The following is a 27,800-nucleotide window of genomic DNA, read 5'->3' as shown; positions in this document are numbered from 1 at the left end:
CTCCACTCTCATGACCAGATTACCTCCTAAACACCACTTCGAACACGATCATATTGCGCCTTAAGATTCCAATATGTGAATTTTGGGGAAACATAAACATTCAGACTATAGCAGGCACCAATCTCAGACAGAGGTTTAGCGGAGACTTCCTGGAGAAAATTATTCCCATTTGTGACCTGACACTGGTAGGATTCCACTCTAATTCATAAAAGGAGCACAGAAGTGGGTTATCCTAGACTAAACGCAGTCTACTCCATGGCTCAAATGATGACATTAGAAAGCATACTTTTACCTCTCCAGTGTGACCTTTCTTACAGGTGCGCCTCCTTCTTCAGCCTCCCATGTGGTACCCGAAGGAACATTCACCTATGAATGGACTGTCCCCAAAGAAGTAGGACCCACTTACAAAGATCCTGTCTGTCTAGCTAAGATGTATTATTCTGCTGTGGATCCCACCAAAGATATATTTACTGGGCTTATCGGGCCAATGAAAATATGTAGGAACGGAAGTTTACTTGCAAATGGGAGACTGGTAAGTCCAATGAGGGAAAATGAAAATGATTTTCCAATCCCTTTGAATTATCATTATTATAAGGAAAATTCTGGGGTTTGAGGCAGTGAGGGTTCCACGCCTAATGTTTATTATAATTTTTACTTAGGCTTATATCTATATCGTGCAGAGATTCTCTGGCTAACGTGATTGTTCCAAGATGAGTTGGAAACAAGATTTTCCAAAGTCTATTATGATACCATTAGACTTCAACACACACATTTAAAAAAATCACCTATTAATAAGTCACTCAACATTCACTAAGGAAATATTGCTTAAAATACTTTTTATGTGGCAGCCTGGATGGGAGGGGAGTTCGGGGGAGAATGGATACATGTATATGTATGGCTGAGTCCCTTTGCTGTGCACCTGAAACTATCACAACATTGTTAATTGGCTATACTCCAATATAAAATAAAGTTAAAAAAATGAAATGGGAAAATGACCCTTTGATCTATAAATAGAAATCCCTAATCCCACCATTGTTTTTAGCTCTAAAATAAATATTTTAATATAAATCTTTAAAGGAGAAACATTCTTTTTAAAATGTATTCAATACAGTTATCACATCTTAAAGCATCATCATAATTCCTTATTATCATCAAATTTCCAATCAATGTTCACATTTTAACTGAACATTTGTCCTTTAATTGTTTCAAGTTTGTTGTGTGGATAGGCACTCAAATAATTACACACATTACAATCAGTTGATATTTTTCTCAAGATATTTTCTTGCGTTTTTCTGTTGCAAAAGTCTTTTATCCTGTAGAAGTTCTCATGTCTAGATTTTACTGATTGCATTCCTGTGGTGTCATTTAACATATTTCTTTCTCTTTTACTCTATTTCCTATAAATCAGTGGCTAGATCTACAAGCTTGATCAGATTCAGGTTAGATTATTTTTATTTTTTGCAATACTACTTCATGTGTGGTACTGGGTACCTCGATCAAGGAGTATATAATGTATACTTGTCTCTCAGTCGGGGATGTTGTCAGCTACTGATAAACATTTCCTAGATTCATAAACTAATCAGGTGTGGAACAATAGTAATATTTGGATTCCATCATTCCTTCTGTGTTTATTAGCTACTATACTTGTATAAACAGAAACGTCTCTTAATGGACTATTTGGTTGCCCTGAGGTACATGTTATACAAGAAAGGAATGACAAATGCTTGACTCTTTCCCTTTATTTACAAGTTTTAGAATTACTAGTTCTCTCCTAGCATACTTCAAAGGTTTTTAATAGTTTATTTTATTTTATTTATTTTGCGGTACGCGGGCCTCTCACTGTTGTGGCCTCTCCCGTTGCGGAGCACAGGCTCTGGACACGCAGGCTCAGCGGCCATGGCTCACGGGCCCAGCCGCTCTGCGGCATGTGGGATCTTCCTGGACGGGGGCACGAACCCGTGTCCCCTGCATCGGCAGGCGGACTCTCAACCACTGCGCCACCAGAGAAGCCCTTAATAGTTTATTTTTAAGTACTATTGTAAACGCATGGATTTAAGCATATTTAGTATGCTTCAATTCATTACTATTATACTTATTGATGCTCAAAATGTCCTATTTTTTGCCACTGAGGGACTTGCTCAGGTTGACTTCATTTTTACATGAACTTAGTAGTCTTTGAAGCTTCTTTGACTTCTAGTATAAAAAGCTATTTCAGGTTCATATTGTACATTTTCTGAGCCAGACCTGAAATCAGTCATTTCTCCCAAAACGTCCCGGTTCTTTTCAGTAAGAAATTATTTTTAAAACTACAGTCAGAGCATTAGGGGTGCTCAGTGCTATTGTATTAATCATTGTTCCTAAGCCTTTTCAGTGAGCAGAATTGAAAGAAACGTTTTTTAATAAAATTCATCATGGGTTCATACTGATACTTTCTATTCAAATTCAGGTCTATGGATTTTGTTTGTTTGTTTGTTTGTTTACTTAACCTCATTGATCTTATATCTGTATCTCCCTTCAACTGCACTGAAAAAGCTGAGTTCTCAATAATACCAGCATGAATATGCACTCATTTCATCCCACAATATAGACACAACAGTCTCAGGATTAGAATTACAACACTATAGCCAACAATATAATTACTGAAAACAGTTTTGCAGCCCTTTTTGTCTTTAGAGTGGATCCCACTAAGGATGTTCAGTCAAATTACAGATTTAAAGTCACTTGGAATAGTTCCTCCCTGTGGAGTTTTGCCACCCACTGGATACACAGGTTTATTTATTTTAATGTATTTATTTTTTAGGGATTGCTTTTTAAACTGTAACATTATTTTATAATTATGTAAAACATTTGCCTGACTCCAACATCGTATCTACAAAAAGAAGCAGATTCAAAGAAATCTAGCGTCTATCTTTTCTTCCCTGTCACCTATCCCCTCACTATAGATAACTTTTTAAAACTTTATTCTTTTATTTATTTTTCACTATTTTTATTAACTTTATTTTTTAGAGCACTTTAATGTTTACAGCAAAATTGAGGGTAAAGTTCAGAGATTTCCCATATACCTCTTATTCCCCCACACACACCCTCTCCCAATATCAACATCCCCAACAGAGTAGATCCATGTATCCATCATTACAGTATCATACACAGTATTTTCACTGCCCTAAAAGTCCTCTGTGCTCCATCTATTTATCCCATCCTTCCAACCCCCAACTCCTAGTAAGCCCGGTCTTTTCACTCTCTCCAGAGTTTTGCCTTTTCCAGATTGTCATATAGTTGGAATCATACAATGTATAGCCTTTTCAGATTGGCTTCTTTCACTTAATAATATGCATTTATGTTTCCTCCAAGTCTTTTCATGGCTCAGTACCTTATTTCTTTTCTTTTCTTTTCTTTTTTTTTTTTTGTGGTATGCGGGCCTCTCACTGTTATGGCCTCTCCCATTGTGGAGCACAGGCTCCGGACGCGCAGGCTCAGCGGCCATGGCTCACGGGCCTAGCCGCTCCGTGGCATGTGGTATCTTCCCAGACCGGGGCACGAACCCGTGTCCCCTGCATCGGCAGGCGGACTCTCAACCACTGAGCCACCAGGGAAGCCCAGCTTATTTCTTTTTAACGATGAATAATACTCCATTGTCTGGACGTACTACAGTTTATCCATTCACCTACTGAAGAACATCTTGATTACTTCCAAGTTTTGGCAATTATGAATAAAGCTGCTTTATGAATAAACATCCATATGAAGGTTTTTGTGTAGACATAAGTTTTCATTTCCTTTGGGGAAATACCAAGGAACCCAATTGCTGGATTATATGGTAAGAGTATGTTTAGTTTAAAAAAAAAAAAAACCTGCCCAACTCTCTTCCTAAGTGGCTGTACCATTTTGCATTCCCACCAGAAGTGAATGTTAGAGTTCCCATTGCTCCATATTCTTGCCAGAATTTGTTGTTGTCATGTTCCAGATTTTGGCCATTCTAATAAGTGTGTAGTGGTATCTCATTGGTGTTTTAATGACATGTGACATAGAGCATCTTTTCAAATGCTTGTTTGCCATCTGTACATTTGTCTGTTAAGGTCTTTCGCCCATTTGTTAATTGGGTTGTTTTCTTAATGTTGAGTTTTAAGGGTTCTTTTTATGTTTTGATAAACAGTCTTTTATCAGGTGTATCCTTTGCGAATATTTTTCTCCCAGTCTGTGGCTTGTCTTCTCATTCTCTTGACAATATTTTCTTCAGAGCATAAAATTTAATAAAATCCAGTTTATCAATTCTTTCTTTCATAGATTGTGCCCTTGGTGTTGTGTCTAAAAAGCTATTGCCATATCCAAAGTCATCTAGACTTTCTCCTATGTTATCTTCTAGGAGTTTTACAGTTTTGAACTTTACATTTAGGTCTATGAGCCGTTTTGAGTTAATTTTTGTGAAGAGTGTAAGTCTATGTCTAGATTCATTTTTTTGCATGTGGATATCCATCTGTTATAGCACCATTTATTGAAAAGACTATCTTAGCTCCTTTGTCAGAGATCAGTTAACTAAATTTATGTGCCTGTTTCTTTGTTCTCTATTCTTTTGATCTATTGATCTATTCTTTCACCAATACCACACTGTCTTGATTACTGGAGTGTTATAGTAAGGTTTGAAGTTGGGGAGTGTCAGTCCTCCAACTTCATTTTTCTTCAATATTATGTTGGCTATTTTGGGCCTTCTGCCTCTCCAGGTAAACTTTAGAATCAGTCTGTAGACATCCACAAATAATTTGCTAGGATTTTGATTCAGATTGCATTGAATCTATAGATCAAGTTGGGAAGAACTGAAACTTGGCAGTATTGAGTCTTCCTATCCATGAACATTTATTTAGTTCTTTAATTTCATTCAGCAGAGTTTTTAGTTTTCCTCATATAAGATCTTGTACATATTCTTTTAGATTTATAACTAAGTATTTCATTAGGAGGATGCTAATGTAAATGGTATTGTTTTTAATTTCAAATTCCACTTTTCATTGCTAGTATATATGAGATTGACTTTTGTATATTAACCTTGCATCCTGTAACCTTACTATAATTGCTTCTTAGTTACAGGAGTTACCTTGTCAGTCCTTTTGGATTTTCTACATAGATGATCATGTGATCTGTGAACAAAGACAGTTACTTTCTTTCTTCCCAATCTGCATACATTTTATTTCCTTTTCTTGTCATATTGCACTAGCTAAAACTTCCAGTATGATATTGAAAAGGAGTGATGAGAGGGGACATCCTTGTTTTGTACCTGATTTTAGTGGGAAAGCTTCTAGTTTCTCACCATTAAGTATTATCTTAGCGGTAGTTTTTTGGTAGATATTCTTTATCAAGTTGAGGAGTTCCCCCATTCTTATTTTACTAAGAGGTTTGTTTGTTTGTTTGTTTTGATCATGAATGGGTGTTGGATTTTGTCAAATGCTTTTTCTGTATCTATTGATATGACCACATGACTTTCCTTCTTTATCCTATTGATGTGATGGATCACATTAACTGATTTTTGAATGTTAAGCCAAGCTTGAGTACCTGTGATAAATCCCACTTGGTCATGGTATAGTTCTTTTTATACATTTTCAGATTCTATTTGCTAATTTTTTAAGGTATTTTACATCTATATTTGTTAGAGTTACTCATCTCTAGTTTTTTTGTAATGTCTTTGTCTGGTCTTGGTATTAGAGTAATGTTGGCCTGCTAGAATGAGATAAGAAGTATTCTCTCTATTTTTGTCCTCTGTGGATTTAAAGAGAGTTAGTATAATTTCTTCCTTAAATGTTTAGTAGAATTCACCAATGAACACTTCTGGGCTGTTCTGGAAGGTTACTAGCTATTGGTTCAATTTTTTTAGTAGATACAGGCCTATTCAGAGTGTCTATTTCTTCTTGTGTGTTTTAGCAAATTGTGTCTTTCAAGGAATTGATCCATTTCATGTAGGTTGTCAAATTTATGGGCATAGATTTGTTCATAGTATTCCTTTATTATTCTTTTAATGTCTATAGGATCTGTAGTGATATCCCATATTTCATTTCTGATATTAGTAATTCGTGTTCTCTTTCATTTTTTCTTAGTTAGCCTGACTAACTGATTGATTGATTTTATTGATCTTTTCAAATAATCAGCTTTTAGCTTCACTGATTTTTTTCTATTGATTTACTGTTTTCAGTGTCATTGATCTCTTCTCTAACTCTTATTCCTTTATTTACAGAATAAAAGAATTCTTTTATTTTATTTAAAAAACAAATGTGTGTGTATGTATTCATATTCTAACTTTCTTTTTTCACTTAACAATATAATCTGTAAGTCTTTATACTGTAATATATGGAAATATTCCTCATTCTTTTTTACAGTGGATATTACTCCCTGGTGTAGACATGCCTCAGTTTATACAATCGGTCCACTATTTGGCAGGTGTTTCCACTCTTTCCAGTCTTTGCTCTTACAAATACATTTGTAACAGGTAGCCTTGTTCATATGTCTCTTTGTATTTTGACAACATGTCTTTGGGATAAATCTGGTTCTGGTGGGGCAAAGGATAAACACATGTACTCTTTTGCTAGATATTGCCAAATTCCCTTCCATAGGAATTGTACCATTTTATACTCCCACCAGGTATGAGATTAGATTATCTGTTTTCCACAGTTCATAAGTGTATTGTCAAATTTGGGGATTTTTACCAGTCTGATAGGACATAAACAGTACCTCTGTAATTTTAATTTGTGTTTCTCTTATTATCAGTTGTTGAACATTTTTTCAAATCGTTAAGAACTATATTCACTTCTTTTCCATGAATTGTTCATAACTTTATCCCATTTTTCTATAAGGTTATTTTTCTTCACTGATTTAGAAGCTTTCTATATATTAGTTATAGAAAGTGTTTGAGATATTAGTTGTATTTTTTATCTTAGTTTATCATTTGCCTTTATACTTTGCTTATGGATGTTGTTGTTTACCATGTGAAATTTTTATTTCTACCATCTTTTCCTTTATTGTTAATGGATTCCAAGTCATAGTTAAGAAAGTTTTCACAACTCTCAGGTTATAAAGGAATTCACCCATTCTGCCTTCAAGTACTTGTAAGGTTTCATTTTTCACTTTTAAGTCTCTGTTCCATTTAGAATTTATGCTGGTGTACAGTTAAGGAATAGATCAAATTTATCTTTTTCTAAATGGCTATCCAGTTATCTCAACACCATTTATTAAAAAGTCACACTTTAGGGGACTTCTCTGGTGGTCTAGTGGCTAAGACCCCACACTCCCAATGCAGGGGCCTGGGTTCGATCCCCGGTCAGGGAACTAGATCCCACATACATGCCACAACTAAAGATCCCACACGCTGCAACTAAGAGCCCGCTGGTCGCAACAAAGATCCTGCACGTGGCAATGAAGGTCCTGCTTGCCACAACTAAGATTTGACGCAGCCTAAATAAATAAATTTTTTTTTAAAAAGTCACACTTTAGCCCATTGATTTAAATGCTCCCCTCTATCAGATACTAAATTTTCATACACAATTGAGTCCATTTCTTGATTTTCTGTTCTATTCCATTGTTCTCTATCTATTCATGCACCAATACCATAGTATTATAATTACAGAGCCTCTATAATGTGTTTAAATGACTTGTAGCCATACCTCAAGGCACTTTTTTCATCATTTTAATGGCCATTTTTGCTTACTTATTCTTTCTAATGAACCTTGTAAAAACTTACCTGGCTCCAGAAAAAAAAAAATCCTGAGACTGTTTTATTGGGATTGTCTCAAATATACAAATTAGGAAAAACAGCCATTATTATAAAGTTGAGTAACCCTGCACAAGAACATATGTCTTTCCACTTGTTCAAGTCTACTTTTGTGTTTTTCAGGAGTATTTTATAGTTCCCCTTATATAGGTTTTGGATTTTTTTAAGTGTATGCCTAGATATTTTATTTTTATTTGTCTATTATAAATGGTAATGCTATCATTTAAAATTTTTAAATATGTTACTGAAAAAAATGGTTTTCTACCTTTTTTTTTTAAAGGTTTTTACAACCATTTAAAAGAATTTTATCTATTTATTTATTTGGCTGCATTGGGTCTTAGTTGTGGCACGTGGGATCTTTGTTGCGGCATGTGGGATCTTTTGTTGTGGTGCATGGGCTCTTCATTGTGGTGCATGAGCTTCTCTGGTTGTGGTGCACGGGCTCCAGAGAGCGCAGGCTCAGTAGTTGTGGCATGGGCTTAGTTGCCCCACCACATGTGGGATCTTAATTCTCCGACCAGGGATCAAACCCGTGTCCCCTGCATTGGAAGGCGTATTCTTAACCACTGGACCACCAGGGAAGTCCCTGGTTTTCTACCTTTAAATTCCATTATTTTATCTTGTGCTTACCTTGGAAAGGAATAAAAGGAGACTAATGTTTATTGAACTCCGTTTAGGCACTTTTGCACATTTTACTTCATTTAACCTTCACAGCAACCCAAGAGGCTAAGTATTGTTATCCCCATTTTTACAGAAGAGGAGCTGAGACTCAGTGAGTTGCGATTTAAAATGTGAGGTTTTTTCTCTACATATTTTGTTTTCTTCATTTGTCAAATGAGAGTCACAACACAGGAAGGTCTACAGGAACTATTAAAAGTCCTCATCCTGAGGACCTTCCTGGCAGTCCAGTGGTTAAGACTCTGCCCTTCCAATACAGGGAGTGCAGGTTTGATCCCTGGTCGAAGAGCTAAGATCCCACATGCTGCAAGGTGCAGCCAGAAAAAAAAAAAAAGTCCTCATCCTGGTTTTTTCATGTATTAGCCATGTGGCTTCAGATTGGATAAAATATTCAGAGTAAGTTAAATAGTACCTTGTTTAGTGTCTGAGATTAATGAAAATTTCTCTATTATTTTACCACTAAATATGACATTGGCTATTAGTTACTTTTTATTCTATTTCTGGTTTACTGGCACTGTGTTTTCTGTTTAAAATCACTTGAGCTGCTCAAAAAAAAAAAAAAGAAAAACCAAAAATAAAAAAAAGTACTGTGCTAGGCACAGAATTCATTGGTAAGTAAGACCTGCTCTAATAGAGTTTATATTCTAGTGTGTGGTGTAGCAGAAAGGAAGGGGCAAAGGGAGTGATGGCATGGAAAGGAGAGGAGATAAGCAAACAGAAAAAATAAAAATAACCTCAGAAAGTGATATGTGTTTTAAAAAAACAAAATAGGGTAATGTGATAGTGAATAGAAATTAAAGTTTAGATAATGTGGAAGTATTATTTGAGGTGAGATCTAAATTTTAAAGAGGCAGCCTTGCAAAACTCTGAGGGAAACACAAAAGGAACAGCTACTGCCAGAATGTCAAATTTTATAAAAATTTATTTTTAGATTTCCTTGAATTATTACCTATCTTTTCTCCTTTGACCAATAAGTGTGACCAAGTACATTAAGAATTTCCTATTGAACCATCCTTGCAGTTCTGGGGAAAAAAATATTACTTTGAGCATGTGTTTTTTTAAAATATATTTCTGTGTTGAATTTGATGGTGTTTTATTTAGAATTTCTCATCTAAGCTATAAGTAATATTAGTTTAGATTCTGTGTGCTTTTTTAGTGATGTATCATAGTTGTACTATCTGCATTAAATAAATCGGGAAGAATTTTAATACCTTTACATTTTTGTAAATTTCTTTTGCTTTTATTAACTCATTTCTTCTTTTTATTTTTCTAAAATTTTCAGATATTTACAATATTTATTTTTATTTGGCTTTGCTTAAAATAAATATTTCAGACTCTCAGTTTATATGTTTAATTATATTCCATACATTATGACTTGTAGTGTTCTCATGGACATTACTTACTAAATTCTTAGAAGTTCAATTTTGTTTCTTCTTTGATCTGAGTTATTTGGACAAAATATGATTTTTTTTTTTACTTTTAGTCCTTTTATGAGTAATTTTCAGTTTTGTTGCATTATAATTAGGAAATGTGACCTGTAAAATTTTCACTGAAGTTTTCTCTGCAGGTCAGTATGTAAGTGATTATAGAAGTTCCCTGCTGGAATCCTGACACATCTGAAAATGTCACTTTGTTGTGCTTTGCCTGTATAGAATTTTTCAATCATAATCTTTTCCCCCCAAAATGTAATTGCTACTCTAACTTCCTCTGCCATTTATTGTACTAGAGGAGTCCAATGTTCATGGTAACTTTTAAAATGGATTATTGTAGAAATTTGTCTCTCTGAAATCCAAAATTTTTACCAGTACATTTTTAGGTATAGTTCTATATTACTAATTTTGTCTTGTTTTCAGTGAGGCTTTTGAATCTGAATAAATAGTGGTGAATATTTCCACCATTATTTATTATTATTATGTCTCACCCTTTTATAACTTCTCTCTAAAATCATTACTAGGTATATATTTTTCATCTTTGAATCTTTTCTTCTGACTTATGGGAGCTTTCTTAAGACCATCTGCATCAGTGATTCAGTTGTCTGCAGGATCTAACCTTCAGGTTAGTTGGATTTTTAAAATTTGATAAGCATGTTTTTCATCCAAAAAAATGATCTCAGGAAAAAGATATGCAATAATCTCTCAAGTTTTCTCTTTTTTTTTTTTTTTTTTTTTTAAGTTTTCTCTTCTTTAAGAGAATAAGTTTTCCTCAGGGATTCATATGCTTTGATTCTTTAGACCAATTGCCTTCGTGTCAACTACTGAATCATTCCATAGACCAGATAGTGTTTCTGCTTCCTTATTTTTCACCAGGGATAGGGGAAGGGGAAGTGAGAATGCCCAGATGGTTGGAGATTGAGTGAATTCTTTTTCTTTTTTTGGAATTTTTGAATTTTATCTTTTTATACAAAGCGTTCTTATTACTTATCCATTTTAAACATATTAGTGTATATATGTCAATCCCAATCTCCCAATTCATCTCACCACCACCCCGACCCCTCTGTGGCTTTCCCCCCTTGGTGTGCATACATTTGTGCTCTACATCTGTGTCTCAATTTCTGCCCTGCAAACCAGTTCATGTGTACCATTTTTCTAGGTTCCACATATATGCAATAATATACGATATTTGTTTTTCTTTTTCTGACTTACTTCACTCTGTATGACAGTCTCTAGATTCATCCAGGTCTCTACAAATGACCCAAATTCGTTCCTTTTTATGGCCGAGTAATATTCCATTGTATATAGGTACCACATCTTCTTTATCCACTCATCTGTTGATGGCCATTTAGGTTGCTTCCATGACCCAGCTATTGTAAATAGTGCTGCAGTGAACATTGGGGTGAATGTGTCTTTTAGAATTATGGTTTTCTCTGGGTATATGCCCAGTAGTAGGATTGCTGGGTCATATGGTAATTCTATTTTTAGTTTTTTATGGAACATCCATACAGTTCTCCATAGTGGCTGTATCAATTTACATTCCCACCAACAGTGCAAGAGGGTTCCCTTTTCTCCACACCCTCTGCAGCATCTGTTGTTTGCAGATTTTCTGATGATGCCTATTCTAACTGGTGTGAGGTAATACCTCATTGTAGTTTTGATTTGCATTTCTCTAATATTTAGTGATGTTGAGCAGCTTTTCATGTGCTTCTTGGTCATCTGTATGTCTTCTTTGGAGAAATGTTTATTTAGGTCTTCTGCCCATTTTTTGATTGGATTGTTTATTTTTTAAATATTGAACTGCAGGAGATGTTTATATATTTGGGAGGTTAATCCTTTGTCCATTGATTCATTTGCAAATATTTTCTCCTATTCTGAGGGTTGTCTTTTCATCTTGTTTGTAGTTTCCTACAAAAGCATTTAAGCTTCCTTAGGTCCCATTTATTTATTTTTGTTTTTATTTCCATTACTCTAGGAGGTGGACCAAAAAAGATCTTGTTGTGATTTATGTCAAAGTGTGTTTTTCCTCTAAGAGTTTTATAGTGTCCGGTCTTACATTTAGGTCCCTAATCCATTTTGAGTTTATTTCTGTGTATGGTGTTAGGTAGTGTTCTAATTTCATTCTTTTACATGTAGCTGTCCAGTTTTCCCAGCATGACTTATTGAAGAGACTGTCTTTTCTCCACTGTATATCTTTTTCTCCATTGTATATCCTCCTTTGTCATAGATTAGTTGACCATAGGTGCGTGGGTTTATCTCTGGGCTTTCTATCCTGTTCCATTGACCTATATTTCTGTTTTTGTGCCAGTACCATATTGTCTTGATTACTGTAGCTTTACTGGCTATTGTATATCTACTATACTACTGTAGATTACTGTAGTATAGTCTGAAGTCAGGGAGTCTGATTCCTCCAGCTCCGTTTTTATCCTTCAAGACTGCTTTGGCTATTTGGGGTCTTTTGTGTCTCCATACAAATTTTAAGATTTTTTGTTCTAGTTCTGTAAAAACTGCCATTGGTAATTTGATAGGGATTGCATTGAATCTGTAGATTGCTTTAGGTAGTGTAGTCATTTTCACAATATTGATTCTTCCAATCCAAGAACATGGTATATCTCTCTGTCTGTTTGTATCATCTTTAATTTCATTCAGCAGTGTCTTATAGTTTTCTGCATACAGGTCTCCCTAGGTAGGTTTATTCCTAGGTATTTTATTCTTTTTGTTGCAGTGGTAAATGTGAGTGTTTCCTTAATTTCTCTTTCAGATTTTTCATCATTAGTTTATAGGAATGCAAGAGATATCTGTGCATTAATTTTGCATCCTGCAACTTTACCAAATTCATTGATTAGCTCTAGTAGTTTTCTGGTGGCATCTTTAGGATTCTCTCATAGAATGAGTTTGGGAGTGTTCCTCCCTCTGCTATATTTTGGAAGAGTTTGAGAAGGATAGGTGTTAGCTCTTCCCTAAATGTTTGATAGAATTCGCCTGTGAAGCCATCTGGTCCTGGGCTTTTGTTTGATGGAAGATTTTTAATTGCAGTCTCAATTTCAGGACTTGTGATTGGTCTGTTTATATTTTGCATTTCTTCCTGGTTCAGTCTAGGAAGGTTGTGCTTTTCTAAGAATTTGTCCATTTCTTCCAGGCTGTCCATTTTATTGGCATAGAGTTACTTGTAGTAATCTCTCATGATCCTTTGTATTTCTGCAGTGTCAGCTGTTACTTCTCCTTTGTCATTTGTAATTCTGTTGATTTGAGTCTTCTCCCTTTTTGCCTTGATGAGTCTGGCTAATGGTTTATCAATTGTGTTTATCTTCTCAAAGAACCAGCTTTTAGTTTTATTGATCTTTGCTATTGTTTTCTTTGTTTCTATTTCATTTATTTCTGCTCTGATCTTTGTAATTTCTTTCCTTCTGCTAACTTTGGGTTTTGTTTGTTCTTCCTTCTCTAGTTCTTTTAGGTGTAGGTTAGAGCGTTTATTTTTCTTGTTTCTTGAGGTAGGCTTGGATTGCTATAAACTTCCCTCTTAGAACTTCTTTTGCTGCATCCCATAGGTTTTGGGTCTTTGTGTTTTCATTGTCCTTTGTCTCTAGGTATTTTTTTGATTTCCTCTTTGATTTCTTCAGTGATTTCTTGGTTATTTAGTAACGTATTGTTTAGCCTCCATGTGTTTGTGTTTTTTATGTTTTTTTCCCTGTAATTGATTTCTAATCTCATAGTGTTGTGGTCAGAAAAGATGCTTGATATGATTTCAGTTTTCTTAAATTTACTGAGTCTTGATTTGTGACCCAAGATGTGATCTATCCTGGAGAATGTTCCATGCGCACTTGAGAAGAAAGTGTCATCTGCTGTTTTCGGATGGATGTCCTATAAATATCAATTAAATCTATCTGGTCTGTTGTGTCATTTAAAGCTTGTGTTTCCTTATTAATTTTCTGTCTGGATGATCTGTCATTGGTGTAAGTGAGGTGTTAAAGTCTCCCACTATTATTGTGCTGCTGTCGATTTCCTCTTTTATAGCTGTTAGCAGTTGCCTATGTATTGAGGTGCTCCTATGTTGGTTGCATATATATTTATAATATAAATACAGGTTTATCCTGTATAGGACTCTGCGCTTCCTGGACTTGGGTGACTATTTCCTTTCCCATGTTAGGGAAGTTTTTGACTATACTCTCTTCAAATATTTTCTTGGGTCCTTTCTCTCTCTCTTCTCCTACTGGGACCCCTATAATGCGAATATTGTTGCGTTTAATGTTGTCCCAGAGGTCTCTTAGGTGTCTTAATTTCTTTTAATTCTTTTTTCTTTATTCTGTTCAGCAGCAGTGAATTCCACCATTCTGTCTTCTAGGTCATTTATCTGTTCTTCTGCCTCAGTTATTCTTCTATTGATTACTTCCAGTGTAGTTTCATTTCAGTTATTGTATTGTTCATCTCTGTTTGTTTGTTCTTTAATTCTTCTAGGTCTTAGTTAAACATTTCTTGCATCTTCTCCATCTTTGCCTCCATTCTTTTTCCGAGGTCCCGGATCATCTTCACTATCATTATTCTGAATTCTTTTTCTGGAAGGTTGCCTATCTCCACTTCATTTAGTTATTTTTTCTTGTTTCTTCATCTGGTACATAGCCCTCTGCCTTTTCATCTTGTCTATCTTTCTGTGAGTGTGGTTTTTGTTCCACTGGCTGTAGGATTATAGTTCTTGCTTCTGCTGTCTGTCCTCTGGTGGATGAGGCTAGCTAAGAGGCTTGAGCAAGTTTCCTGATGGGAGGGACTGGTGGTGGGTAGAGCTGGGTGTTGCTCTGGTGGGCAGAGCTCAGTAAAACTTTAATCCACTTGACTGCTGATGGGTGGGCCTGTTTCCCTCCCTGTTGGTTGTTAGGTCTCAAGCAACCCAACACAGGAGCCTACCTGGGCTCTTTGGTGGGGTTAATGGCAGACTCTGGGAGGGCTCACGCCAAGGAGTACTTCCCAGAACTTTTGCTGCCAGTGTCCTTGTCCTCACGGTGAGGCACAGCCACCACACGCCTCTGCAGGAGACCCTCCAACACTAGCAGGTAGGTCTGGTTCAGTCTCCTATGGGGTCACTGCTCCTTCCCCTGGGTCCCAATGTGCACCCTACTTTGTGTGTGCCCTCCAAGAGTGGAGTCTTTGTTTCCCCCAGTCCTGTCGAAGTCCTGTAATCAAATCCCACTAGCATTCAAAGTCTGATTTTAGGCATTCCTCCTCCCTTTGCCAGACCCCCAGGTTGGGAAGCCTGACGTGGGGCTCAGAACCTTCACTCCAGTGGGTGGACTTCTGTGGTATAATTGTTCTCCAGTTTGTGAGTCACCCACCCAGCAGTTACGGGATTTGATTTTATTGTGATCGCACTCCTCCTACCATCTCATTGTGGCTTCTCCTTTGTCTTTGGATGTGGTGTATCTTTTTTGGTGAGTTCCAGTGTCTTCCTGTTGATGATTGTTCAGCAGTTAGTTGTGATTCTGGTGCTCTCGCAAGAGGGAGTGAGAGCACGTCCTTCTACTCCGCCATCTTGAACCAATCTGTGTGTGAATTCTTGTTCCAATTCACTTGCAGGCTATTTCTGCACTTAAGATGTATCTGCTTCCACGTGCTCTGCTTTACAGGAATTCTTTGAGCTTTCAAGACTGTGAATAGCACCTTCCCTAATTTCTAGCACAAGCACAAAATCCCTGCCCCATTTTAACAATTAAATGCCCCATTTTAAAAATTTGGGGGTGGGTTCAAGTGAAACGGGCAGAGCTGGCAGAAAGGTAGGGAGAGGAGAGTCAGAACTTTTAAGTGCAGAGAGAGGCTTAGATTATTGTGTTGAGCCAAAAATCTACTACGCAGATACCAATCAAAGTTCTGGTGGTCAACAGCAGTATGTTGTGAGCTCCATTTTGAAACAGGAATGGAAACTTCAGTTCTTGTCCTTCCTTTAGCATGTTTGTGCATAAATAGTTTGTATATATGGAAGTCTTTCTGCTTTACTTATTCTGTCTTCACCTCATTGTTCTTGTTTTGATTTACAGAAGGATGTAGACAAGGAGTTCTATTTGTTTCCTACAGTGTTTGATGAGAATGAGAGTTTACTCCTGGACGATAATATTAGAATGTTTACAACAGCACCTGATCAGGTGGATAAGGAAAATGAAGACTTTCAGGAATCTAATAAGATGCACTGTAAGTACTGTATCATCCACCAATATCAAGTTATTTCAGTGCTGCACATGTAATGCTTTTTTTTTTTTTTTTTTTTTTTTTTTTTTTGCGGTATGCGGGCCTCTCCCTGTTGTGGCCTCTCCCGTTGCAGAGCACAGGCTCCGGACGCGCAGGCTCAGCAGCCATGGCTCACGGGCCCAGCCGCTCCGCGGCATGTGGGATCCTCCCGGACCGGAGCACGAACCCGCGTCCCCTGCATCGGCAGGTGGACTCTCAACCACTGCGCCACCAGGGAAGCCCTGTAATACTTTTAATTAAACCAAAATACTAATAGCTTTGCCCATTGATTAATTTTCAATAAATGATTAAATACCATAGTGCTCTAAGGGTAATACTGTTGATTATTTAACATGTAAGTCAATTGAATCTTCGTTTCACTTAATTCAAAATAATAAAACATATAATATATGCCAATTAGATGCATGGTCCTTAAAATGTGGTCCCTGGGTCAGCCACCTCAGCATCACCCAGGTACTTGTTAGGAATGCAAGTTCTTGGGCTCCATCCCTGACCTACTGAATCAAAAACTTTGGGTGTGGGGCTAGAAATCTGTTTAACATATCCTCCAGGTTGTTCTGATATATGCTTAAATTTGAGAGCAATTGGATTAGATGCTTTTCTCATCTATGGCTTAACAATGACAGGCTCCTTTTATGATCTCTGCTGTCAAGAACTTCAATGATTCTCATCCTTGACTACATGTAAGAATCCCCTAGGAATTTTAACAAACTATTAAAGCTATTTTTTAAATCCTTAGGACAACCTCCAGAGACTTTTATTTAATTGAAACAGCATCAGATTAACTCCTACTGTAATTCTAAAATACAGTTAGAGGGACTTCCCTGGCGGTCCAGTGGTTAGACTCCATGCTTCCACTGCAGAGGGCACAGGTTCAATCCCTGGCAGGTGAACTAAGATCTCACATGCCGAGGGCGTTGCCAAAAATAAATAAACAAATGGTTGACTTATATGGTATGTGAATTGTATTTCAATAAAGCTGTTAAGAAATAAAATTTTTTAAAAATACATAAAATACAGTTAGAGTTTAGAGATAGCAAGCTGATTGATCATAATGTCCACGCCACTAATGGACAACATATGAAAATCACTACAACCAGAAGGAAAAAAAGTAAAGTTGTATTACAAACTGATGTTGTTTTTAAAATTGGATTGATAATAGTCACACCACCCACAATCTTTAAAATACTTCTTTTGATTTTGTATTTTGGAGGAGTCAAGAATATTATCTATTAAAAATAGCAGTGAGGGACTTCCCTGGTGGTGCAGTGCTTAAGAATCTGACTGCCAATGCAGGGGACACGGGTTCGAGGCCTGGTCCGGGAGAATCCCACATGCCACAGAGCAGCTAAGCCCGTGTGCCACAACTACTGAGCCCGCGTGCCACAACTACTGAAGCCTGCACGCCTACAGCCCATGCTCCACAACAAGAGAAGCCACTGCAATGAGAAGCCCGCGCACTGCAACAAAGAGTAGCCCCCGCTCGTTGCAACTAGAGAAAGCCCATGCGCAGCAACGAAGACCCAACGCAACCAAAAATAAATAAATAAATAAATAAAAGGATCTATCAAACTGGATGGTAAAGTTATAAAATAAAAAAAGAGCGGTGACAGGAAACTTCCTGTGTATACTCTTCCCTGTTATTCAAGATGAATCATTTCCATCTAGAGCAACAAACACATTCCCAGCCTACAGTGCCCTGGAAGAGCTGTTATTATCCACCCATTTTGGTGCTCACAAATATGGCCCTTGAGAGAACTGAGAAGTGACTCGCTGGGAAGAACAGTGAGATTCCCAGGGCCCAGAACTTCAAGAACCCTGCATTCAGCTCTACGCCTTTCAGCCAAGGCCTGCCTGGAAGTGCTGCGTACAGCAAGGAGTTGCAGAGACATTCCTGAGGCATACAGGGGTGGGCAGGCCTGAATGGGTCTTTTAAAAATTAAATAAACCCAGTTGGCTCTGGAAAGTCTGGGAGGTTGTCATGAAGTAGGATGTAAAATTAAACCACTTTCAAAATATCATTTCCCAACCTTTACAGCCATGAATGGATTCATGTACGGGAATCAGCCTGGTCTCAATATGTGCCGAGGAGATTCAGTTGTGTGGTATTTATTCAGTGCTGGAAATGAGGTTGATGTACACGGGATATACTTTTCAGGAAACACTTATCTGTCAAGAGGAGAAAGGAGAGACACAGCAAACCTCTTCCCTCAAACAAGTCTGAGGCTCTTCATGCAGCCTGACACTGAAGGTATATTCCTTTAAAGTCAAGACAAGTTTCTGTTGGATCGATTCATGTGGTTTCAGTTTAAAATTCAGTGTTGGAGGATAAGCTCGTCCCCTCCCCAAGCCTCCCAACTACTCTTCCTTCCCTTGGAAGATATGTCTGGGCTATTGTCAGCTAAGTATATGCCAGAGAGGTCCATTTCCTGTTTGTTGGGGGGAGGGAAGGGAGTGACAAAAGTGTACTGAGGTTTCTCCCATTTCAACCTAGTCAAATCCTCAAGATGGTCTCCTTTTCAGTTATGGGCCTTTAAAGATACCTGGCAAATCAGACTAGAAAGGGAACTCCCACAAAGGCTTTGCATCTAAACTTTTTGTCATGTCTCTGTCCCCTAGGTGTAGTGTTGGCTTATTAGTTGTCTACAATTGAATAGGCTATATTAGAACTCTAGCCATGCAAATTCAGAGACACTGACAGAATTGTCTCTGAATGAGTAAAACTAAAACAAAAAAGAATTTTAACCAAAACGTGAAAATATGCTAACTTGCCTCAGGCTTTATTTGGTTCATACGATGCCACTAAAACGCAGGACATGTTCAGTGTCACCTTTCCTTTATTAGGCAAATGTAAATACAACAGTGAGCAAAAGAGATATATCAAGTATCTGCTTTCATGGAGATGAAATTCTAATGCAGGGAGACAGACAACAAGCAAGTATATTAATGCGTATATCAAGTGGTTATAAGTACTATGAAGAAAAATAGGGAAGGGGAAGGGGCTGATGACTGATAGGGAAAGGTGGGTAAAAATACTCAGAGGAGGTGAACTGCCTTTTTATTTACCATTCCAGGGACTTTTGATGTTGAGTGCCTCACAACTGATCACTACACAGGTGGCATGAAACAAAAATACACTGTGAACCAGTGCAGGCAGCCATCTGAGAATTCATACCACTACCTGGGAGAAAGGACCTACTACATCGCAGCGGTGGAGGTGGAATGGGATTATTCCCCAAGTAGGAAATGGGAAAAGGAGCTGCATCATTTACAAGAACTAAAGTAATTCTCCAGATTCTGATTCCCAATTTTTTTTAGCTTTCTCTTTCAGAGTAGTAAGAATTATGCTAAATTAAAAACCAACGAACAGTTGCATTAAACAATAACAACAGAAACAACAACAAAATGCTTCCTAGGGACCCTCCTCATTCATTTCTGCTTCTCTCAATTTTCTCACAGGAAAATTTTCATTTATCTCATTTGATTCTTTGCAGTTACTCATCTTACTTTCTTTTCTGTTAGATTCTCTTCTCGTATTCATGTGCCCTTGTCAGATTTTCAAACTAAAACCAAAATTAATGCCTATATTCACAGCTAAAATAATTTTCTTTACCAACTATTTGTTGCTTATCTTTAGTCCAGATATTTCATTATGAGTCTAGTAATCAGTTATTTCACATTCTTAAAACTATTTATTATATATGGAAGAATATTTTAAATTTTTGAGGGCACTAGAGCAGATATGGTCTCTGCCCTCTAAGAACTTACAGGATAATATGCTTCAAAAACCACCAATAACATGTACGCTGTGGAAATGTAAAAGTGAGGTCAGTGAACAAATATAAGTAAAGGATGGTTATTGGAGCTTCAGAAACAGTACATTTAGTGCAGCATCACCTGACACTTCCAGGTGTAGCTCTTTTATACTTTGCCAAGCACTCTCCCCTCTCCCATCTCCCATTATGCACTAACCCTTTGGGGATATGATTTGAGAGATCAGGGTGGGCTTGTGTTCAGATCTGGAGTACACAACATGACTGGTAACCTACAGCAAGGCAGGTGGTTAGCTGGTCAGTTTGATGGCCATGGTGAGTGTGATTTGTGCTGTAAGGGAGTAAAAGTTTATTTCAATGATTGGGATAGAACTGTTAAAAGTATGCAGAGCCGTTAGGAGTCAATGAAAGCTTTAGATCAGGGAATGGCTGGATAAAAAGGCCATTTCTGTTCCTATAGACCAGAAATACTGCAGTAAGCAGAGAACACTTCATTGATGAACTCTGGACTCATAACATTTTAGAGCCATATAGAAAACTTAGAGACGACCTCATCGAATACCTCATTTTTTTTTTTTTTTTTTTTTTTTTGTCACGCTGCGTGGTTTGCAGGATCTTAGTTCCCCGACCAGGGATTGAACCTGGGCCCTCACAGTGAAAGTGCAGCGTCCTAACCACTGGACTGCCAGGGAATCCCCTTGAATACCTCATTTTAGGGATGAAGAAACTAAGGCTCTGACAGGCAATGACTAGCTAGACATCATTTTAGCTAGTGACAGAGCCAGGGCCAGGACTCTGATGACTCCACTCCTAGCTAGGTACACTTTCTACCACACCTGTCTATTGATAAAGTCTTATTCTTTCTTGCTCAAATGGGACAGTGATATTAAAAACTAGCATAATTAAATAAAAAAATATTTTTATTCAAAATTTAAAACTCAACTTCCACTTTCCTTAAGACAAATACTAACCTTAGTCGTGTGTGTGTGTGTGTGTGTGTGTGTGTGTGTATTTTAAGTCTTTCAAATGCATTTTTAGATAAGGAAGAATTTTACATAGGCTCAAAGTACAAGAAAGTTGTGTATCGGCGATTCACTGACAGCACATTCCAAGTTCCTGGGGAGAGAAAACCTGAAGAAGAACACCTGGGAATTCTAGGTACTGCCCTAGCTCCAGTTCATCGGGTGTGGGTTGGTGATGTGGTAATCCATGCGGTGAGAGTCAGTCCATGTCTATGGGCTTCCTTTTCTTGGTTCATTTATTAACATTATTCAAATAAAAATGAAAAACAAAATCGATTTAATAAAATGAGAAGCCTATATTTTCTAAAAATATGGCATAAGAAAATCTTACTTACTTCTATCAGAAACAATGTATAATATCCCATGTACTAATGCAATTATATATATTTGGTGTTTATCATATTGATGCCTTTATTTTTGATGAAATTGCTAGAAATTACTTTCTACTGAAATTCTTAACCAAGTTCTCCCTGTTATTCTACTACTCCCCCCCCCCAAAAAAAATCGTAACTATTTACTTTTAAAATTAAGATGTAAACGATCAACTTTAAGAAGAAGTATACATATAAACAAGGAAATAAGGAAAAGGGAAAAGTGTTATGGGGCACAAGGCTGGGGAAAAGTCGACTTCAATTTTTCAGGAATCACTTTAAGACAGAATGTCTAAGAACTCCACCCTTGGGAATTTTCTTTAAAATCATCAAGTGAAGGGGAAGCCATTCCCAAGCCCACTGTGTTCCTACACCAACAGAATTCCCTGGGGCTTTCTTATCCTCCGTTCCGGGAGTAAGACACCCAAGGGAGAGTGGCATTGTTTTTGGGTCACAGAAATTCTCTCAGGCAGGAGACAAGCTAAAATTGGCTAGAGGGTAGGAACGGGTGGGGTAGCCCCACCCATCCTTTCAAAGGCAGTACTGTCCTTAATTCACAGGAAGGTCTAGAACTTTCAGGCCCAAACCTCCCCTAGGACTCTTGATGAGACATGCACCCATAGTCTCCATCTTTAGAGACAGCCGTTAACCAGTGTTTTTATCCTGAATCCTCTGGGACTGGGTATCGATCCAAGAGTACTACAGCATGAAGCGAGGCGGCAGGGGGGACACGACAAAGACAGCATCCTTAACGATAAAAAAAGTTAACCTGATCTTTGCTTTTATTACTGAGTTAGAGCTTCCAATCTGATAGCTATATAAGCCAGTCTTCCTTTTCACTCTTGCCAGGTCCACAACTTCATGCAGATGTTGGAGACAAAGTTAATATTATCTTTAAAAACATGGCCACAAGGTCCTACTCAATACACGCCCATGGGGTGAAAACGGAGAGTTCTACAGTGACTCCAACCGCACCAGGTATTCACAGTGTGGGGAGGGGTACATTTTAATAGACGTTACAGCCTTTCCACAAACACCTGTTATCCACATGAGTGCGTCTAGAGAGAGTGAAGAAGCAGGTGGTTGAGAGGGCACACACAGAGATGTGGCTGTGTGATATATGCCTACATGCACATACCAAACAAAAAACAAAATCCACAGGACTGTAAAGAACAAAATCTGATGGTACTGAACACCCTCACATACTCAAGGCTGAGTCAGCAGAGATGATCTCCCCAGGCTCAGCTAGAACACATCCCAGACAGCATCTGTCATGTGGCTGAAAGTTTCCATGCCTGTATCCAAAGACAGGGTCCTAAGGGCAGATGCTGCCACTTAGAATTTCAAATCCCTCGAATCTAGCCCAGTATCTGGCATGGACTAGGAACTCAGTAAATGTCTCTTTAATTAATACAGAGTAATAAGTGCAATGGATTAAATACATAAATGTGCATTTTCTTTAATAAAAGCTATATTTTTCTTCTATTCGTTGGAAAGTTGGCTTCTAGGAAAGGACCATTTCTCAGTAATTTAGCAGTTCTCAAAATACATCAAGTGAGAAAAAATAAATTACTCTAGAGAGTTGGTCTTGTCAGTATAAGGGAATAGAAATAAAAGGCCCTGGCTTCATTACCCTCACATTCTTCCAAGATAAACAGCAAATAAATATAGATAGAATATCAAATTGTAGAAAGTGCTATGCAAAAGATTAAGGCAGATGAGAGAAAGTAAGTAAAAGGGTGTTATTTTAGGTAGGGGGTTGGTCAGGAGGGCTTCTTTGAGGAGGTGCCACTGGTGAAGACACCTAAATGATGAGTAGTAATGAGCCTCAGGGAGTTGTAGAGGGAGAGCATTCTAGGTCCCGAGATGGAAGTGGACTTGGTGCATCTGAGGAATGGCCAAAGGCCAGAGCAGAGCAAACGGGGGCAGAATGTGAGGAGATGAGATCTAGGCAGGTCAGGGAGCCAGATGCAGTAGGAGGGAGGGGGACATCAGAGGCCATGGTTACGACCTTACATTTCATTCTGAAATCCCATGTGAGAGTTTGAGCTGGACAGTGATGATCCGATGAACACTTTTTAAAGCGGCAGTCCCCAGCCTTTTTGGCACCGGGGACCGGTTTCGTGGAAGACAATTTTTCCACGGACAGTGGGGCAGTGGAGGGGGTGCTGTTCAGGGGGTACTGTGAGCAGTGGGGAGCGATGGGGGGCGGCAGATGAAGCTTCACTTGCTTGCCCGCTGCTCACCTCCTGCTGTGTGGCCCAGTTCCTAACAGGCCGTGGACAGGTACCGGCCCGCAGCCCGGGGGTTGGTGTGTGAAAAAGTGACTGTAGGGGACAAGGGCAGAAGTCAAGGCTCAGTTAGGGGACTATCGCAATAATCTGGGTAAAGAATTAGTAAGACTTGTACCAGGGTAGAAGCAGCTGAAGTGGTGAATTGTATTCTGGTTCCATTTTAAAGGTGGTGCTAAAAGGACCTGCTAAAAGGTTGGTTGTTAGGGCAAGAGTCAAGGACAAGCCCAGGCATCAAACACTGATGGCAGAGCAGGTGGGGGCGGGGAATGGAGAAGAGACAATAGGAGTTTAGATGAAGAGACAAAATGTTCAGGTGATGAACCTACTCTTTAAATTTTCAGTGAAACATTCTGTTTACAAAAAGGGTGAGGACACAGGGGCGGGTAAGATGGAGGACTTGAGGAAAAAGGAAAAAGTCTACCATATCCCGAGACCATCCCTCAAGTCCTGCTTGATTCCCTCGTAAAGGAATTTGTCAAATTCTAGCTAATTAAACTCCGACAGCAGGAATATATAATGGTGAGGTCTGCATAAATAGACAGTGAGTGGCCATGGCTGAAAGTCAAGGTCTTGTGAGTAGTTGTACAGGATGCCGTGAGGCGACTGGCAGCAAAGATCAGGCTGGAGAGAAGCCCAGGGCAAGTGGAAGAAGGTAAAGACCTTAGAAAGATAGGAGGGTGGAGCTACTTGAAAGTGTGAAGGTCCAGGGTGTGGTCGTGTCCTGTAGTATGTGACAGAGCTGTGACAGAACAGTGTATGGTATGACAGAATGGGGCGGACAAGAGAGGTCACTGACAGGTCAGTGACCCATGAGATCAAGCGGTCTAATGGTTCCTTGCCAGGAACTGTGAAATCGCTGAGGATAATGGTGAAAAAAGAAAACAGGCAGGCAGGCAGTGGTGAAGCTGTAGGAATTACACAGGGTAGTCCAGATACACAGACACAAAGAAGACAGCGGGGAAGCGGCTGGCACTGGGGGAAAATCGCTTGAGAGTTGAAAAGAAAAAAGTGTATTAGAGAAGCAGACTTCAAACTAAGTCTAAGGAAAGATCTATTGTGAAGTTTCTTCAAATTGTGATACTGAATTGCCACCTCCTGGCTTTGTAGCGTGGCCTGTGTTTCATGGCTAGTTAATTTATAACTGAAAAAGAATATATAAAAGTGTGTCTTACAGTTGGTCTTTAAACTAAATTCTTTTTTTTTCCCAAATTCAGACAAAATTTACTTAGAGGAAATTATTTTTTAATTGTTGGCTTCATTATCCTTTAGGTCAGAGGTGTAACAATTTTCCTTTTTAATATTCCTTTCATCATTGAAGACAATGAAACTTCTGCCTGTTTTCTGAGAAGCAACAAATAGTAATGGATGGTCACAGGTCTGAGCACTGGGATGCCTGTGATCTAAGTTGTACTTTTGCTATTTATTAGCTTTATAACTTAGAGCAAATATCTTGTGTGCTCCTGACTTTCATCGTCTCTGAAATGATGGAGGTTATTATGTTTCCTTCTAGTAAAACTAAATTCTTAAAAACAACTTTGAGTACTGCTGCTTTTCAAAACTAATTACTTTGACATTTCCAGTTTCTGGGTCTTTGGTTATCAAGGCTTTGATAACAATTTGACATACATATATCAAATACATACCAAATATAACCAGATACATTAACACTTGATTAATTTAGGTGAAACTCGCACTTACATATGGAAAATCCCAGAAAGATCTGGAGCTGGAACAGAAGATTCTCCTTGTATTCCATGGGCCTACTATTCAACTGTGGATCGGGTTAAGGTAAACTTTAAATCATTTGTGTTTTGTGCAAATTCCCAAAATAGACACACAGTTGAAGGAAGATGAGGTTAGAGTTTTCCTGTGGTCCAATTTTATGTTAAAATTATAGGAAAGTAAGCTGCTCTGAAATTCACTTTGGGTTTTTTGGTTTTTGGTTTTTTTTGGTTTGTTTAAGAATATAGTTATAAATGTATCCACTCTGTAAGTGCTGATCATAATTACCACAGGATTAAGTATTAATAATGGTATTCTATTTCCCTTTTGTTATGAAAATACATACTAAAGAACTGAGGTACATGATTTCAGAGCTCTATTATCACATAATAAAAATGCTGATCTCAGCAGTAAATCACAGCACAGCTACAGCTGCTGTTTGATTAAATACTTCAAAGCCAAAAAAGCACTCAACAACTATAAATCAGAACATGTACCAAGACTCTTTTGTAGAATTAAACCTCTAGTCCAAATCTCTCTCCTGAGTTCCAGACCTGTCTATATACCTGCCTATTGAACACTTCTACCAGCATGTCCCACAGGCACAGAAACTCAGCAAGTCTACAATGGGAACTGAGATCTCCCTCCACCTCCTCCTATATTCCCAGTTGTGATAAATAGCACAAGTACCAAACCTAGTCATTTGTTCAAGCTAGAACCCTGGATATAGAGTATCTAATTCTTACCCCTGGCTCACCCAGGCAATTCACCCACCTATACAGAGCTCAGTCCATTCCTTCTATCTCCACAGATCAGGTGCTAGTAATTTGCCTCAACTACTGCAGTGGCCTCCTAGTCTCCAGTCTCTTCCCCATCCAAACCTTCCTTCACTCTACCACCAGGATCACTGGTCTAAAATGCATATACTGCCATTCCATGTTCAATATTTCAATGACTACTTATGACCCACAAGACAAAATCTAAAATTCCAGAACATAATACAGCTCAAAGGCCATTCAAGATCTAATCTGCCATTACTGATGCCCAGCCAAACCAAAGTTCTTGTAGATTTAAGTCCACTGTGGTGTTCCCTGTGTTCACTGGCACTTTTTGTACCTCCATCGCAGCAAGGGGTTCATTTCTTCCATTCATCTATTGTCCCTAGTAGGAGGTAGGGTCTTTGTTTGATTCATCTCTGGATTTTTAGTGACTGGCATAGTCCCTGGCTTATGATTCCAGAAGCACACCAGCACTGTTCACTTGGGGCTCTTTTCAACTGCTGCTCATTAGCTGAGCCAATATTTGGCCTCTGCAACACATTTCTGTTACTTGAGCGTCACCCACACAAATTTGACATTGTTCCAATTTAACTACTCCAAGTGGAAAGTTACTGACTTGACAGAACCACATTGGGCAAAGTCTACTACCTAAATCAGTCCCTCCAAAGTTCCTGAGGTCATGGGGGATAAGGTCCCAGTTCTCTGAAATCTCGACCTATATCAAAGGATGACTAAGTTTTTGCTTGTTTTCAGGATCTCTTTAGTGGATTAATTGGCCCACTGATTGTTTGTCGGAAACATTACATGCGAGTATTCAATCCCATAAAGAAACTGGAATTTTCCCTTCTGTTTCTTGTTTTTGATGAGAATGAATCTTGGTACTTAGATGACAACATCAAAACATACTCTGATCACCCTGAGAAAGTAGACAAAGCCAATGATGAATTCATAGAAAGCAATAAAATGCATGGTATGATACATTATTCTAAAACCTATTTTTTCCCTTTTCTTCTTTCAAATAAAGTTACTCTGGAAACTATTCATTTGTTTTATTTTATAATAAACCACTTCTGCCACATTTCACATGTGAGGTAGAATTCTGTTCAAAGCAAAAAGGGGACTATATTTGAAATCATCCATTAACTTCTCTCCCAGTTCCAAAGTCCCATTCCCTTTTAAATGCAAAATTAGGAATAAGTCTTTTGGTGCTAAGTGACTATAAAAGCAGTGTGATATTATTGACCTTAAAGTACCCATTTCCCCTATCTGTAGTGAAATAAGTTCTATTACCTCAAAAAGATCCCATATATTAACCTAATAAACCTATTTTCTGTGAAATAGCTGTTGGTTTAAAATATCCTGGAAGGTAATAAAAACTCATGTGTCTTCCCCAGCTATTAATGGAAGAATGTTTGGGAACTTACAAGGCCTCACAATGCATGTGGGAGATGAAGTCAACTGGTATCTGATGGGAATGGGCAATGAAATAGACTTGCACTCGGTACATTTCCATGGCCACAGCTTCCAATACCAGGTAAGGGCCAACCATGGTCATTATTCCTGCTCTATTTAAAAATGTTTTAAAGCAAATGAAGAAAATATTTCCTCAGAGAGACTTATGAAAAGTTTAAGGTTTTAAGAGACAATATTTTACACATGGTACTGCATTTATGTCAAATATATATAGCACAGGGAGCTCAGCTTGGTGCTCTGTGATGACCTAGATGGGTGGGACGGGGGTGGGGGATGGGAGGGA

The 27,800-nt window shown here is 38.1% G+C and overlaps 1 protein-coding gene across 2 annotated transcripts in view; it reads left to right on the top strand.

Moving 5' to 3' along the window:
• The window catches only part of CP (ceruloplasmin), a 65,811-nt gene that overhangs the window by 20,569 nt on the left and 17,442 nt on the right, over nt 1–27,800 (top strand). For both annotated transcript variants that reach the window (XM_024769010.1, XM_024769011.1), the window contains exons 9-17: nt 318–532; nt 15,876–16,026; nt 18,122–18,334; nt 19,158–19,365; nt 20,875–21,014; nt 22,099–22,227; nt 25,225–25,331; nt 26,798–27,014; nt 27,439–27,578. In XM_024769010.1, coding sequence (XP_024624778.1) covers nt 318–532; nt 15,876–16,026; nt 18,122–18,334; nt 19,158–19,365; nt 20,875–21,014; nt 22,099–22,227; nt 25,225–25,331; nt 26,798–27,014; nt 27,439–27,578 — 1,520 coding nt within the window. The remainder of the gene's footprint in view (nt 1–317; nt 533–15,875; nt 16,027–18,121; nt 18,335–19,157; nt 19,366–20,874; nt 21,015–22,098; nt 22,228–25,224; nt 25,332–26,797; nt 27,015–27,438; nt 27,579–27,800) is intronic.

This window comes from Neophocaena asiaeorientalis, unplaced genomic scaffold, assembly GCF_003031525.2.
Source record: "Neophocaena asiaeorientalis asiaeorientalis breed wild unplaced genomic scaffold, Neophocaena_asiaeorientalis_V1.1 scaffold118, whole genome shotgun sequence".
Lineage (NCBI taxonomy): Eukaryota > Metazoa > Chordata > Mammalia > Artiodactyla > Phocoenidae > Neophocaena > Neophocaena asiaeorientalis.
Note: the sequence above shows the minus strand (reverse complement) of the source record. Positions and strands in the feature narration are given on the sequence as shown.